The sequence below is a fragment of the Brachyistius frenatus genome, unplaced genomic scaffold (assembly GCF_029030835.1).
Source record: "Brachyistius frenatus isolate BFR_SWC_R1_liver_20210118 unplaced genomic scaffold, ASM2903083v1 Contig_269, whole genome shotgun sequence".
NCBI lineage: Eukaryota > Metazoa > Chordata > Actinopteri > Embiotocidae > Brachyistius > Brachyistius frenatus.
The window spans coordinates 19389-36564 of NW_027210868.1; the positions used below are offsets into that span (position 1 = coordinate 19389).

The following is a 17176-nucleotide window of genomic DNA, read 5'->3' on the forward strand; positions in this document are numbered from 1 at the left end:
TGCTACCATCTACAATCTGTACAAACTGCTCTTTGCATAGCATCTGAACAACAACAACAACAACAACATATTGTCTTTCATACAGACCGACACACCGTCCTTCTTTAAAGGGCCACCAGCAGCAAAAGTAAAACTCTTAAATCAGAGCAGAGTCGAGTTTTTAGATCAACTTCCTCAGAAGACGATTTCTGCAAAAAAAGTGAAACACGATTCCTCGCAAGAAAAATCTGAACTCTCGGTTCAGTAAACAAATAATAAACTAGTGTTGACCTCGCAGAGAAAGCAGCGCGTCGGGAGGAAGATGTTGGTGAGAAACTTCAGGGACAAAATCAGAATGAACCCTGTTTGTTTGTTTGTTTATGTTTTTGTTGTTGTTTTCTTTAGTGTTAAATGAACGCGAGTGTAATCCCGATGTCCTCGGTGCACCAGGATCCTGCACAGTGTCTCGGTGGAGCAGGTAAGCTGCTGCGCAACGTCGCCTCCAGATGGAAACGACAACACGCCCAGAAATAAAGGAAAGAAAGAGGCGACAGGAACGTTCTCCTCCGGATGTAAAACAAACAGCGGTGGTGACGTGGAGAGCTTCGTGTTCTCCGTCCACAATCAGAACTATAAACGTCACTCGATGTGACTCCTCCTGCATTTGGCACGCTAAGAAAAGAGTGGATTCAAACGCTTCCTGGCACTGCTTAATGGCTAATAAACACAAAACATTATCAAAATAAGAAACACTAGGAATTCATCAGTTTTGTCAGAAAACTCGAATTTTTTTTCCTGCTGAAAAAGTTTTCATTCATTAGTGTTGAATTTTTCTTCCCACAACTTTATGCTGACACCAAAAATAATAAAATAAACTAAATAAAGAATTATGAAAATCACAACTACTATCATCATTATCATGAATATGCATAAAAATAAAACAACAATGGAATGCAGAGATGTGGAAGTGTTCAGAGTTTGGTCCTGATATGTGTCAAACAGAAGTCCGGTCCAGGGGGTCACAGTCACAAAGGTCCAGTCGGCTGGTTCTGTTCTCTCGTGCAAAAGATATAAAGTGACCGGCGGGTAGTGTGGGACCGGCCCGGTGTGGGACCGGCCCGGTGTGGGCGGGGCCCGGTGTCATAGTGCTTACTTTGTGTTCCCCGCTGTGCTTCTGGCTGCTGGTTTAGTGTAGTGTTGTGTTTGTGATCCGAGTGCTTCGTCACCGCTCCCTCCGTCCGGGTCCCCGAGCCGAGGTCCGTTCACCTTCCCACCGGTGGCGCCGGAGGAGCTCCTCTCATCATGGCTGAGGACGGAGAGACGAGAGGAACCGAAGGTCAGACCCATTAAAGAGCGCACACGCTGGTGGAAATGATTAACTCTGAAAAACGGGCCGTGATATCTCAGGACAGAACCAGAACCAGAACCACAACTACAACCAGAACCAGAGCTGCAGCTCAGGAGCAGAAACCTGGTTTTCAACTGATGTTGAACTTTAAACTTGTCTTCTTATTTTCTTCTCACACATAAATATAATCTTCACATTGTTATGAAGAAATCAAACCTTGTTTGATTCCTAAATGTTCTGAAAGAATTTGAACTTTAAACTACTTTTAATAAATAAAAAAATCCTTCAACGCCAACAAGCAGCGACTTCATTGGAAGAAACAGAATCACGATCACATCCATCTCCTCTATTCAAATAAATGAGGGTTCAAACCGGGTCATCTATTACAGAACCAGAGAGGACTGAGTGGTGAATATGAGAAGAACCGTGATCTCCTCTGACAGTCCGTCTCTCTGCCGTCCTCACGTTCACGTGGAAGAAAAAGCACCACGACATGAAATCATTTCACCGAGCCAGCAAACGTGAGGCGCCATTACGGGTTCGGCTTCTCGCTTCAGGACCCGTCAGCACGAGGACGGGAAGAGGCGGAGCCGGCGACCACGAGGACGGGAGGAGGCGGAGCCGGCGACCACGAGGACAGGAGGAGGCGGAGCCGGCGACCACGAGGACAGGAGGAGGCGGAGCCGGCGACCACGAGGACGGGAAGAGGCGGAGCCGGCGACCACGAGGACGGGAGGAGGCGGAGCCGGCGACCACGAGGACAGGAGGAGGCGGAGCCGGCGACCACGAGGACAGGAGGAGGCGGAGCCGGCGACCCCTCAGCATGAGGAATTTACAAATATTATTGCGATTGTAAGATGGTGATTTCCTGGATTTACTTCCTTCATCCAACTAAAAGTTAATCACGACCGAACTAAGTGACGGAGACACGACGACAGATAGTTCATGAGTCACACCACAGACATCAATCACTCCTTCAGTCTGCGGATTTCATCACATCACATCTCACAAATAAACCGAACTAGTCTGGCAGCAACACTTTGCTCTTTCAGAGGATGGAAACGGAAAGAAAACATTTATTAATAACGCAAAAGAGTTATGAGGAAGAAGAGGACTCGTACCCTTGTTGTTCTTGCTGGGGTAAACCCTGCTGGCATGCCGGTACTCTTCAGGAGGTGGAAGGTCTTCGATTGGGTGGAAGTTGAACTTTGACTCAAAATCATCTGAGGGAAGGAAACAAACACAAAAAACAGCTTTTTAAAATATGATTATACAGCAATCAATCCCACCTTTATACATCTTTGAATGTTCATTTGGTTTATTTTATTTGAGAGAAATTTGAAAGTCAATGAAATTCAGATATTTATGTAGCTGTCTGTGAGGCATTCAGGGGACATCTGTAAATTGTAGCGTCTACTGTATGTGAGGCGTTTAGGGGACGTCTGAAAATTGTAGCGTCTACTGTATGTGAGGCGTTTAGGGGACATCTGTAAATTGTTAATCGCTGACTGGACTGAAAAACAATTAAAACATAAAACGACAAAATATAAAACAAACACGTAACAAACATTAGAAAAAGATCCTCCAGGGAGAAACACTCGATGTTCAGTTGAATCGCGGTCAAACGGCCGACCTTAAAAAAACCTCTTTGACCTCCACGTTATTAACTTCATTCATACGCTGAAAACTTGTATTTTGATTATCTTTTGGTATGAATGTTAAACGTGAAACGAGGCTCAGACGGTAATCGAGGAACGGCGTCGGCCCTCCTCATGTCCAGCGCTACAGGAAACAACGAGGCTGGTTTGCATATCTGCAGTGGAACATTTGACTATCAGCACCGTCGCCTCCGTCACCAGGTCTGACCCCCGCTGCTTCCTGTTTGTGGGGAGGCTCATTCACAGAGCAGCTTATTGACCTTCTGAGAATCCAACAGTGTCTAAAGCCCTGAAAAGTTTCAAAATAAAAGCATCTCCTCAGCGATATTAGCTGACAAAGCCATGTTGAATGTTGCTTCTGGTCATATGACCTCACGTCCTTTTGAAGCTGGATAAAATCAGATCTGGATCCCTGGTCCTATTTCCCCCTTTAAAGACTTTTCCTTTGATGATTGTGGCTGTAAAGGTCAAACGCTCCTACACAATAAAATCATCTCATATTTTTGAATTAGTATTGAAGTGATTATTTTCCCCTTTCTTTTCTCAGTCCCAGCTTTTATGGGAGAATGATACTGAGGCACCAACAAAGCTCTTTGAAGGAGGAGGACGGAGACGGTACCAGGAGCTCCTCGGAGGCCTTCAACACACTTGTGCAACATAAAAATTAAAGTTGTTGGATTTTAGGAGGTAGATGTAGTGTTCTCTTATAATCAGTGTCCACAGTCTCCTGTTTCTAAACACCTTCATGTTCATTTAAGGCCATTTTATGTTCAACTTCATTTCTAGTTAAATATTTGACCTCACAGCTTGACTAGTTTTAAACTGACGTGGCGTTCAGGTAACTGGCCCAATGTGGTGGAGGCCGGGTGGAGTCGGGTCGGCCTTTCATCATTAATGTGGCATTACATGTAAAATCAGAAATATGGGCAACACAATTTAAAGAAACAAATATTTCCCTTTTTTTTGCCTCCTGGAAACTGCAGAAGTTCCTGCTCTGATCTCCTCTCTCCAACTGGTCCTGCTCTACTGAGACGCACTGAGACATACTGAGAGACACACTGAGACATATTGAGACATACTGAGACATACTGAGACATATTGAGACATACTGAGACATACTGAGACACACTGAGACATATTGAGACATACTGAGACATACTGAGACATATTGAGACATACTGAGACATACTGAGACATATTGAGACATACTGAGACATATTTGTTCAGTAAATCACTTCAAAACTTGTAAATACGATAACAGTCCACGGGCCTTTTCATGAATGAGGAGGAGAAACACGATGATACCGAAGCGGTCCGTCCACACTCACCTATGATGGACTTGGAGGAGGAGCTGGAGGAGTGGCCGTTCCGGATGGGCGGGGGTGGCGGAGGGGGTCCGGCCGGGGTCCGGGAGGATGAGGAGGAGGATGACAGGGAGGAAGAGGAAGGAGGAGGAGGCGGTTTTCCCGCTCGGCTGTGGGCCTCTGAGACCGCAGAGCTGTGGCCACGGTACGGGGGAGGGGGGGGAGGGGCGTCCCGATTGCCATTACGAGAGCCTTGAGGGGGTACCTGGGGGGCTACACACACACACACACACACACACACACACACACACACACACACACACACACACACACACACACACACATTACAGTTGTTGAATTCAGAGTGAAGGTGATAAAATAAAAACTGCTGTTATGAAATGAGTTTAATGAATGTTGATGCAGAAAGTGTTCAAATGTGTACATTTTGCTGGTAAATCTGTTGCTGGAGTTTTTCCCACCACGATCACATACGCTGTGTCAGCGTTTCTTCATGCTGATTAAACCCAGAATCTCTGGAAGTCATGTTTTCACACACTGGAGATGATTTCACGTCATGGAGGAATTTATTGGTATCCTTAACCTCTCAGTGAAAAAAGGGATGACATTTTAAGTAATTTTCTCACGTCTCATGTACATGATAAATTATTTATTGTTCCACAAAGACTAATCTAAAATGACCTTGAAACATTTGTTGACACCCGCAGAAAAATAATGAGTAATAATTAGGTTTTAGTCATATTTTATGTTTGTTTTTTGTGTTTTTTTAGTATCACAGGTCTTCAATCTTGTACTCAGTCAGTGATCTTATTTAAATGGACAGAAGAGGTCGTCATCGTTCTCCCGTTGTACTGAACATGGAAAATATAGAAAGATGACAAAGATAAAGGCAAAAGGCTGTAAAACCATCTCCAAGCAGCTTTATGTTCCTGTGACTACAGCTGCAGATATTATTGACGAGTGTCTGAGGGACTGTCGGAGGGACAACGAAGCGAGGACAACGTCCAGGTAGATAAGAGCTGCTCATAAAAGATACTGGAAGTTACCGAAATGTCTATTGAAGAGCCGCAATTACTGAAGGAGAACTTCCTTTGGACAGATGAGACAAAACACATCAGCTCTGTGTTCACAGACCAACACATGAAGTTTGCTTTTTTATTATTTAAGTATTCTGTTTAATCAAAAATCAAAAAATAAAGTCTGATTTTTGTTAAATATGAGATAAATAATGAAGCCGCATTGTTTTGTCAGTTTCAAATTATTTCAGAGAAAACTGTGGCTTTTCTTTCTTTGCTTTAAGATTCCCAACAAATTCATCCACGACTGGATTTCCAGCAGCTCAACACCAGCAAACATTTCAATATTGGTGCTTTTCTTGTTTTTCATGCGTGTTTGGTTCTCCACAAAAACAACCTGCCAGCTGTAGGTGACGTCCTCCGATCTCTTATTTCGTCTGTCCAACAGTCCCAAACCCAGAGATATTTACTTTAAAATGATGCAATTGCAGATGTAAGCTGCGAATTCTCACATGTGAAGAGAAGTGAGTGTCATAACATTATAAGCAGATTCCCACCTGCCATAAGCAATAATGAGGCTGCTTACAGGAAAGTGTTTTTCTTCTTCTTTGAACCAACAATTGATGTTTTGTAACAGAAACCAGCTAAATACTGACATGAGAAATGATTTCCATCATTCGTTCCAGCAGAAGGTCAAACACAGTTCATCTCATTTCAACCTTGCATGTAATCAATGTAAGAACGATGAATGAACCTCAGACGTGCTGCAACTTAATGTGAAGGTGGTGTAGAGGGAGAAAGTAAAGAGCAACGCTGGAATATTCCACCGGGCTGCAGGAATGCAGAGAAACCAGGAGATCGCGTCGCCGTCCAATCACGAGCCGGAGCGCCGGCTAACAAGCGCCTTCCTGTTTTGTGTGTTTGCTCTGAATTCAAACATTGAAAACGTCTGCAGTGAACCAGAAATCTACCGGAGGGAGGAAACAAAACCAACTGCATGTTGAGAGCCGGTGCAGACACCTGACCGCAACGCTGTAATGTTAAATAGAGCAAATCACACGGCAGCCTTCTGCTCTACTTTCACACCCAGAGTAGTTCAGTACTCGTCAAATAGGAACTAAGATTCTCCTGTTCGACTGGCAGTCATGAGTTCAAGCCAAAAGTCCACCGTTTGTTGTTAATTTAATCATTTATAAGATTCCAGGGTTGACAGAATAAAAAACCCACCGATAGCTGTAACCTGACTGCACCACAGGCCTGTCAATCAAACAGACACGCATTATTTTCTGGGGCAGCGAACACAATTTTGACGCCTCTTCAGATCCTTTATTGTTGACTACAGAGACTTAATCAGCGCTGTGGACGCACACCTCACCGTGGCAACGGATTCTCTCACTCCCACCAGACTCCATCACTTCCCACAACAAGAGCCTACGTCACCACAACTCCACAAGAAGGAGAAGAAGATCTCTCTGGAGGAGAAGAAGAGTTCTCTGGAGGAGGAGAAGAGGAGAAGATCTCTCTGGAGGAGAAGATCTATCTGGAGGAGGAGAAGATCTCTCTGGAAGAGAAGAAGATCTCTCTGGAGGAGGAGAAGACCTCTCTGGAGGAGGAGAAGAGGAGAAGATCTCTCTGGAGGAGAAGAAGATCTCTCTGGAGGAGAAGAAGATCTCTCTGGAGGAGGAGAAGATGACCTCTCTGGAGGAGGAGAAGATCTCTCTGGAGGAGGAGAAGACCTCTCTGGAGGAGGAGAAGATCTCTCTGGAGGAGAAGAAGATCTCCCTGGAGGAGAAGAAGATCTCTCTGGAGGAGGAGAAGATCTCTCTGGAGGAGGAGAAGACCTCTCTGGAGGAGGAGAAGATCTCTCTGGAGGAGAAGAAGATCTCCCTGGAGGAGAAGAAGATCTCTCTGGAGGAGGAGAAGATCTCTCTGGAGGAGGAGAAGACCTCTCTGGAGGAGGAGAAGATCTCTCTGGAGGAGAAGAAGATCTCCCTGGAGGAGAAGAAGATCTCTCTGGAGGAGGAGAAGATGACCTCTCTGGAGGAGAAGGCTCAGCCAGAGACAACAGTTTTCTCAGTCATTCACAATGTCTCTGACAAGTTTTCGTTTTCTTCCTGCAAATGAACCACTAATAAACTCATTCAACTACGACTCTTCTCACTAACCAAGTTCTCAGTGAATATCGAATAGCAATATATATACGCTCTCTGTCTCCTGTGTCTGCAGGGAGGACGGGGGTGTCTGTCTGCAGGGAGGACGGGGGTACCTGCTCTGCGTCCGGGCGGCTCTCTGGCGGGTGGTGGCGGTCTGCTGACCTGCTGAGAGGATGGAGACGGTGAAGGAGGAGGGGGTGGAGCGTGGCCACGTCCTTGGCTGCCACCTCCTGATGTGTGTTTTTTGTGCAGGGAGTTATGCCTCTGGGGGAGCTCTGGAGCCCCGCCCCCATCCATGTGGGACGGCCCGTTGGAGAGGCTGCCTGATGAGTGGGGTCTGTATGGCGGAGGAGGAGGCGGTGCTGAGGAGCCGCCGGTTGGCGGCCTGCTGGAAGATGGAGGCGGTTTCACGGTGCTGGAAGGGGCGGGGCCTTTGTTGGGTGTGGGTGGGAGGGGTTTCTCTCTGTTGTGGGAGGAGGATGAGGAAGGCGGAGTAGGTGCCTTCTGGTTCGGAGTAGGCGGAGCGTTGCCACGGCCACCTCGGTTAAAGGGCGGAGGGGGAGGTGGCGCGGAGGTGCTGTGCTTCATCCCGCTGCCTGCAGAAGAGCTGCTGCTGCTGCTGGGGGGGCGGGAGATGTCTGGCAGGGAGGGGCGGTGGGAGCGCTGGTGCTCGGGTGGAGAGGGCTTGCTGGCTGGGGAAGGGGAGGTGGGGTTGCCCGCGGGGGGGCGAGGGGCCGCGAGCCGCGAGCCCGGAGGACGCAGGGCGGACCTGCCGACAGAACCACCCGCCGAACCATCTGGGTGGAGGACAGACACAAGTTTAGTACAACACACCTGCTGTCAGGTGGGCTAAAGCTGGAAGTAAGGATTCTGCTGATCATTTATCTTCACATTTAAGAGAAGGGGGAATGTTTTGGTAGTTTTGTTAAAAAAAAAAAGATTTAACCTTTAAAAATAGTTAATGTTATATAGTGCGATAGCGAGAGAGAGAAACCGAGAGATAGGTTGGTGTTTTACCTCCAATTGAACGTAATTTTGGCACACCTCCTTGGAAAAGGCCAGCCATACCCATCGGTGCTCCGCCTCCAAATCCTCCTCCTCCTCCTCCTCCTCCTGATTCTGGAGAAAAGATTAAACACATTAATACTGACACATATTAAAGCTAAACTATCAAGACCATGATTCATTCCCAACTCAATTCAGCAACATTTATGTGGACAGTCTTGGCAAGTTAGAAGAAAAATATGATCTTAATTTGGAAGCCTTTTGATGATATTGATGAAACCCATACAGGAACGTTTTCTTTGAAATTATTTTTCAAAGAAACAACAACTTTACTAATTTCAATTAAAGTTCTGACTTCATACGTGTCATCCTGATCATCTGTGTGTGTGTGTGTGTGTGTGTGTGTGTGTGTGTGTGTGTGTTGTGACTCACTCTCCAGGACCGGAGCGCTCCGGTCGTTCACCGCTGCCACCTTCTTTAGCCGGGCTCCTTTGCAGATGTCTGACAGCAGAGCTCCTCGGCCTTTTGCGTCAGAGGAGTTCAGTTTGGGAGGATTCATGTTCACCTGTGGAGGAAGTCAACAGCTACGTTAACACACCTCCAGTTCCTCTGCTCTGAAACCGTAGAGGGAAGTTTGAAGTGTGTCTGGGTGCTTCACTGGACAGATGTTCGGTAACTTCTCATCCTGCCAGCTTTGAGAATGTGGCTGACTTTAACTACAGATACTGACACGGCTCATTTTTCTATGATGAACCTCCTCTGATGTTAACGCCAGACGAGAGCTCAAACATGATGCAGCCTTCAGACTGAGCTCACGGTCTAATAGAAGAAGAAGCTACACTATAGATCTGTTGGAGGACTTTTCCTGCTGTGCTCACTGATAAACAAAGACGTGTTCAACATCTTATTTCATTTTAAACGTTTAAGCAATTTGTCTCAAGATTAGTCTTCCTTTGGAAAAAGGCAACACTAAATATTTTGAATATTAATACAATATAAATATTGCCATCATAATGAAGTCATTTAAAATGAAATATCCGTTGGCTGCTTCCCTGTAATTGTGTCCAGGTGCTTCCTGGTAAATTGGTAAAGTCCAAAACAACTGCAGCATCAGAACAATCTTAGCATTAAGAATATATTTAACAGAAAACTGTTTGGGACACATGAGTTTATGAACTATAAAGGACAGAAGTGTTTGTGAAGCCGTATCATCATGTGTGACGTCCAGTTTTATCCCATCATACATTGTTAATGTCTCATTAATTATCCCACACACACGCCGGTGGATCGTACTGTGTGTTTGGTTCAGTCACTGACCTCACTGAAGGTTGGGGGAGGCGGGGGACCCGGGGGAGGGGGGGGAGGAATAGGCATCTCTGTGGGGGGTAAAGGCCGGAGACCTCACTGCCTCTGCTGGGACAACGCACACGGACTCCTGGAAAAGGAGAGACACATTTCACATGATGGAGATGAAATATTGTGGAACATGAGTTGGAGCAGCTTCACTGGTTCGAGAGCTGGCTGTAAGAATCAAGGAAGCTCTTCGCCCAGATTACAACTGTTGAAGCTCACTTCACATGACGTCACTTGTAGGTCTAGAGTTGATCTGACCTTCATAAATCACATCTTAAAATGTCCTCTAGGAGACTAGAAATCCTCTCTGTTGCTAGGTGGTTGCTAAGGGTCGGACTACTTCCTGGAGTAGGAAACATGGCGTACGTTACATAAGACTCTACTGACGCAACAGATTTTTCTCCAGTTGTTAGTCGTACCCCATGAGTTGCCACGGAAACGGAGATTACATAGGAAAGCACACCCTCTGTGTAATACTGTTTAATTGCGACACACTCGATTTTGAAGGAAATCTAAGGTGTAGAATTGAAGCAGGAAGCAGGGAGGGGCTGCGGGGTGTCTTCATTACTGCCTTCACTAACCAGGACGTCAGCGGCTGGAGGCAGAAGGAAAAAGATGAATTATGAAGTATGAAGTATGAAAGTGCTTCTATTTTGTCGAAGCGTGCAAAAGGAGTTTGATGAGTTGACTGCAGCTGTTTCCAGGACAATTCACCAGGAAACTAGCTGCTGAATTACAGTTGACATGACTGATGTGAAACATCACTCATGAGTAAAGGATCTGACAGCAAACTACGCAGTTGTCAAAATAGTTCATCAATATATTGTGTTGTAATGACGAACTTCCTCTGTGATACAGTCTCTATCTAAACATATTAATCACAATTCCTATTTCTTTTATAATATTTCAGGCTCGTCTGTGATTTTATGTTCATCGCTACACTCTTCAGTAAATCCAATGTGGAGTGCCAACATGTTGATTACTCAGTTTTGAAATACTTCCAGGATTTCACAAGACTTGGGGGGTGTGAAGACACTCACTCCACCTTTTGTAGGACAGAAGTGAACAAACCTGAAAGCAGCAGGATTCGTTACAGCTGCTCGACTTCTCTGATGCGTTGAAGAGAAGAGAAAACAAGACGACGAGCTGGACGAGTTTCACTCTCCTCGCTCGCATCGGTGGAGTTCAGAGAAGACAGACGTCGTCAGGACCAAGAGAAACGTGGTGCCTGAAGTGTTTTAAATCTCATCTTTAAAACCCACTTGGCACGGTCCAAGGGGTGGTAGCGGTCCAAAGTTAAATATTTTAGCAACTCTCTGAGACTAATTGCCAGAACAGTTCAGAGCTTCATGGAGAGGATTAATCCCAAAACATCCACTCAGACACGAGGTCAGAGGATGCTGTCGTTTCTGAAAACGACTTTCTGAAACAAAGCCAAGGTTCTCTATAAATCACACCGATGCCAAAACGTTGATTGATGGCTTCATTTCTAGCTTTAACTTGAATGTTCACGGGGCTCCCAAAGAAAACAACACAGGGACTTCAGATCCTCCAGAACTCTGCAGAACCAGGAGGAGAGTTCTGCTCTGTTTACCTGTAACACACAGGAGGGACTTTAAGCTCCGCCTCCTGACATCCAAAGCTCTTAATGGGCTCGGACCGAGTCACATCTCTAACTCTGGTTCACCATGAGCCTTCAGGAACACCGAGATCATCTGCTGCTGGTTTATTGGAGGTTCTCAACAACAGACGGAAGAAATTGGGGATTCAGCTTTTGTCAGTTCTGCTCCAAAGCTGTGGAACAAACTATCTGTTAGATATCAGAAAAACCAGCTCAGTTAATACTTTCAAAAGAAAGATAAAAACATGTCTTTACTTCGGCCTTTAACCAGCTCTACCTGAAGCTCTCCTGCCTTCACTTTGAACTACCGCACCTTTAAAATGCACATTGCTGTATTTTATATTTTAACTCTATTGTATTTTAATATTTTAATTTCATGCATTTTATCTGTTCTTTTGCATTTTATATCCTTTGTATATTTTTTTAAATGTTTCTTTATATCTGTTTTTATGTGAATCACTGCATGTAATTTCCACTTTGAGCTGCACGTCTTGTATGAAAGGTGTCGTTCAAATCACGTTCATACTCTGTCAAATATGATCATAAACTCTGTTCTTATATGATAAACAACTTAAGCCAAAGGGAATTTTACTGTTGTATATATTGTGAACAATAAAATCACAGACATTATGGAAAATATTTTAATTTTATTGGCTGCTATAGGCCAGTAAATATATAGAAGGGAGCAGTGAAAGTGCTGTGATGGACAGGAGCACCTGAACCGGCTCTAAATGGGTCAGCACCGCACACGATGAGGTCACTGGGTCCTCCCAAACCAGTTAGCCGTCGGGACCCATTGTTGGCTCAGTGTCGGGCTCCAGTATTGAGTTGGATTGAATCAGTCCTCTAATTCTGAGTACATGTTATATTGCAGAAATAATCAAAACAATCAAAGCATTTTTTCTTGTCCTCTGATGATCATCTGGTACCTCGACAGCATCCAGGCCAAAAAAAAACAACCACAAACAAAACCGGCAGCAATACTGTAATAAAAACCAACAGGTGACCTTTGACCCCTATCATCTAACAAATCCTTTCCATTCAAGATCAAAGTAAAGTGAGGTCACACATGAAAGATTAAAAACAAATTAATCCCACACACAAAAAAGGTTTCCCCACATGGACAGTGTGACTCTGCAGCTGGGGAGGGAAGGAGGGAAAGAAGGAAGGAGGGGAGGAGGGAAAGAAGGAAGGAGGGGAGGAGGGAAGGAGGGAAAGAAGGAAGGAGGGGAGGAGGGATGTTGGATGTTTTTGTTTTCGAGGAAATACAGAGTTTAAGACCTGTGGCGCTTCACTGGATGTTTCTAGGATTTTGAGGAGCATGAACTCCCCATCTGTCTGAACAGGACCTGATCAATGAGCTCACAGGACCTGATCAATGAGCTCACAGGACCTGATCAATGAGCTCACAGGACCTGATCAATGAGCTCACAGGACCTGATCAATGAGCTCACAGGACCTGATCAATGAGCTCACAGGACCTGATCAATGAGCTCACAGGACCTGATCAATGAGCTCACAGGACCTGATCAATGAGCTCACACACAACCAGGACGGGTCTCTCCAGAAAAACTCCTCTTCAGTCATCGTGTTTGATCCACATCTACTTTATCTGACAGATCAATAAATAAATCCAGCTGGACGACTACCTGCTTTGTAGAACTGTCACATGAACTTCTTACTGATAAAGTTAATGGATTGATCAAGAAAATAATTAGTCTTATTAATTCACAAAGAGTGAAGTAATATTAGTTTTAGCCGTCGATATGCAACTCAACCAAAGATGCAAATTAAATGTTTGTTGAATGCCCACTAGTAATAATCAGTAACTAGTTAGATATTAAAGTTGTCCTGTTAATAGATGACAGATTCTTTGTTAAAGTGGGACTCTGATATCTAGAGAACACTTTTCTGTACAAACCTTCATACTTCTACTGAGATGATAGTTTTGAACGCGGGACTTTCATTTGTGACGGTTTACTTTTGAAGTGTGGTCGAGTTGTTTTGTTCAGGCAGATAATGTTCACATTAAATAATGATAATGTTCACATTAAATAATGTTCACATTAAATAATGTTCACATTAAATAACGTGAACATTAAATAATGTGAACATTAAATAAGGTGAACATTAAATAACATGAACATTAAATAAGGTGAACATTAAATAAGGTGAACATTAAATAAATTAAATAACGTGAACATTAAATAAGGTGAACATTAAATAAGGTGAACATTAAATAAATTAAATAAGGTGAACATTAAATAAGGTGAACATTAAATAAGGTGAACATTAAATAAATTAAATAACGTGAACATTAAATAAGGTGAACATTAAATAAGGTGAACATTAAATAATGTGAACATTAAATAAGGTGAACATTAAATAAATTAAATAACGTGAACATTAAATAAGGTGAACATTAAATAAGGTGAACATTAAATAAATTAAATAACGTGAACATTAAATAATGTGAACATTAAATAAGGTGAACATTAAATAAGGTGAACATTAAATAAATTAAATAACGTGAACATTAAATAAGGTGAACATTAAATAAATTAAATAACGTGAACATTAAATAAGGTGAACATTAAATAACGTGAACATTAAATAAGGTGAACATTAAATAAATTAAATAACGTGAACATTAAATAAGGTGAACATTAAATAAGGTGAACATTAAATAATGTGAACATTAAATAAGGTGAACATTAAATAAGGTGAACATTAAATAAATTAAATAACGTGAACATTAAATAAGGTGAACATTAAATAAATTAAATAACGTGAACATTAAATAATGTGAACATTAAATAACGTGAACATTAAATAACGTGAACATTAAATAACGTGAACATTAAATAACGTTCACATTAAATAATGTGAACATTAAATAACGTGAACATTAAATAACGTGAACATTAAATAACGTTCACATTAAATAACGTGAACATTAAATAACGTTCACATTAAATAAGGTGAACATTAAATAACGTTCACATTAAATAACGTTCACATTAAATAACGTTCACATTAAATAATGTGAACATTAAATAACGTGAACATTAAATAATGTGAACATTAAATAACGTGAACATTAAATAATGTGAACATTAAATAACGTGAACATTAAATAATGTGAACATTAAATAACGTTCACATTAAATAATGTGAACATTAAATAACGTGAACATTAAATAATGTGAACATTAAATAATGTGAACATTAAATGACTTTCACATTAAATAATGTGAACATTAAATAACGTTCACATTAAATGACGTTCACATTAAATAATGTGATTCAGGCATCGTGTCGGACAAATTAAGGAGTTTTCCAGCGAGCAGAACCTGAAAGTGAAGTCCGGAGAGCAGGAGAGATCAGGCCCGGACAGGTCGGGGAGCCGCTCCCGGGTGGACACCCACATACCTGAGGCCACGAGGAGGCTCCGCTCACCGGCTCGAACAGGACGTCTGGTCGGCGCGTCGTCACAGCATGGAGGCACAGAGCCGAAGGGAGGTGCTGCTGAGGAGGGAGCCGAAGGGAGGTGCTGCTGAAGAGGGAGCCGAAGGGAGGTGCTGCTGAAGAGGGAGCCGAAGGGAGGTGCTGCTGAGGAGGGAGCCGGCGGGAGGTGCTGCTGAGGAGGGAGCCGAAGGGAGGTGCTGCTGAGGAGGGAGCCGGCGGGAGGTGCTGCTGAGGAGGGAGCCGAAGGGAGGTGCTGGTGAGGAGGGAGCCGAAGGGAGGTGCTGCTGAGGAGGGAGCCGGCGGGAGGTGCTGCTGAGGAGGGAGCCGAAGGGAGGTGCTGCGGAGGAGGGAGCCGAAGGGAGGTGCTGCTGAGGAGGGAGCCGAAGGGAGGTGCTGCTGAGGAGGGAGCCGAAGGGAGGTGCTGCGGAGGTAACTTAACGCCACCAAAAGACACTCGCAGGTTGGCTAACGTTAGCGAGCTCGCGTCGGTTTTCCGGTTTTCCGGCAGCTAGCCGCAGTTAGCTGTTAGCACCGAGCTGTTTACCTGCCAGCTGTCAGTCAAGTGTCAGCGGTGAACCCGCAAAGAGCTCTCGTGAGATCACGCAGCGTTTAAAACAAACCGCCGGACGCGTTTAAAGTGCTGTTTTATAACAGTTTTCAGGCGGCTACGGAAAACTTTACCCGCAGTCTCGCCCCGCGAGCAGAGCCATACTCCCCGCTGACTCGGTGCTGTCGGTCCCTTCTCCGAAACCCGGAAACGGGAACACCGACACAAAATGGAGGAAGGTTGGCGCTGCGTTCAAACGCCGCCGTAAATTTCAGCCTTCAAATCCGCAGAGGTTGTGACGACAGTTGGTTTGTCGACGACAGTCGGAGTTAGGATTACTGTCCGTTCACATGTTGGGTTTAACGAGAGGAGGAAGAGGCCCACTTCACGTGTTGTGTGGCTTTCTTCTCAAAGCCACACAGACTGGAGCTGCTCTGCTCCTCCAACAGGAGGAGGTGCGGTGGCACCTCCTTCAGAGCTTGTCGTACACCTAACAGGAGATCATTGACATGAACAGCGATGTTTGGTGACTCTACTCTGAATAACACTGAAGCTGTTGATTATTTTTTCCAACATAAAATACTCAAAATTATGCAAAAGCATATATTCATGAACTAGGGATTGAAGTAAAGCCAACTGGAGCCTCCTGCTGGTTGAACTGATCTGTTGACAGGAAGATTTAATTCATTGAAACATTCCCAATAGAAATTACTCAAAATTGTGCAAAAGAATATATTCCTTGACCAAGAGTTGTAGATCAACCAACAGGTAGGTAGTTTATTAACCCCAAGGGGAAGTCTTTCCACTACAGCAGCATTTATAGATACAGGAAAGAAATAAAATAACAGTACAAAATATTAAATATAGACTAAATGGAGAAAAAGAGCAAAGTTCATAAATATTTGTCCTTATTACAAATCCCCAAAACTGGCAAAAAACATGTCTACATTAGAAGATGTCGTATAATCAAGCTACTGGTGTGTAATGTGAGTTTGGTGATCCCACACTGAATAAGACTTAAACGATAATATCCTCAGAGCACTTTGCAGACAGGTGATGTAATCTCTCCTTTTAACGGAAACGACGTCACTCGTGATCTACCTTCCTGCAATATGAAACAACTGCCGTTTACTCATCGAGTTATCGTTTGGTGAAGTTCAAATCGGCCAATATCTTTCTGCCTTTTTAATCCTGGAGAGAAAAGGTGCGTGAGATGCGCTTTTTGTAGTCCCTTTTAGGCCAGGCAGGCATGACGTCATTACACCCGCCGTCACGCGGTTACGTCACGTGGTTACGTCACGTAATGCCAGAGGTGCGCAGCTGCAGACGGTGGAGACGAGTTGTCTGAACACCTGGCGGGCGGTGTTTCATACCTGAACGGGGTTATCGTGACATGTTTGGATTCATTTATTGATCTTATTTCCCCCCAACAGACATGCTCGTTCATCCGTTTATATTATGTGTGCATATTTCCATATGTATTGTTCTGTTTGCACAAAGACACGTAATAAAGTTTGATGAAAAACAACACCACCACCGTGGATGTCTCCTAAATTCATAGATTTATACCTTTTCCACTGAGGTCAAGAACAAAGTTTAGGGAAGGATAAAGGAGGGTTTTTCTCCACTATTCAACAATTGTTCTTTGAGCACAATAAATAAAAGTACAAGCGTTTCTTACCGCTTGTACTTTTATTTTGAAGTTT

The 17176-nt window shown here is 43.9% G+C and overlaps 1 protein-coding gene across 1 annotated transcript; it reads right to left on the reverse strand.

Moving 5' to 3' along the window:
* Window positions 1–311: 311 nt before the first annotated feature.
* On the reverse strand, window positions 312–9855 carry LOC138634592 (WAS/WASL-interacting protein family member 2-like). Its single transcript, XM_069721614.1, has 7 exons — window positions 9799–9855; window positions 8914–9046; window positions 8494–8595; window positions 7590–8273; window positions 4314–4562; window positions 2449–2550; window positions 312–1285 (listed from the first exon to the last, which is right to left on the reverse strand). The coding sequence occupies exons 1-7, from the start codon at window positions 9853–9855 to the stop codon at window positions 1242–1244; spliced, it is 1371 nt and encodes a 456-aa protein (XP_069577715.1). The 3' UTR covers window positions 312–1241.
* Between the last annotated feature and the right edge of the window lie 7321 nt (window positions 9856–17176).

Coding starts and splice junctions, on each gene's coding strand:
- LOC138634592 (XM_069721614.1), bottom strand. CDS start 9,855: ATGCCTATTCCTCCCCCCCCTCCCCCGGGTCCCCCGCCTCCCCCAACC. Junction 8,596..8,913: donor GAGCGCTCCGGTCCTGGAGA/GTGAGTCACAAC, acceptor TCTTTTCTCCAG/AATCAGGAGGAGGAGGAGGA. Junction 1,286..2,448: donor CCCCAGCAAGAACAACAAGG/GTACGAGTCCTC, acceptor CTCCGTCCTCAG/CCATGATGAGAGGAGCTCCT.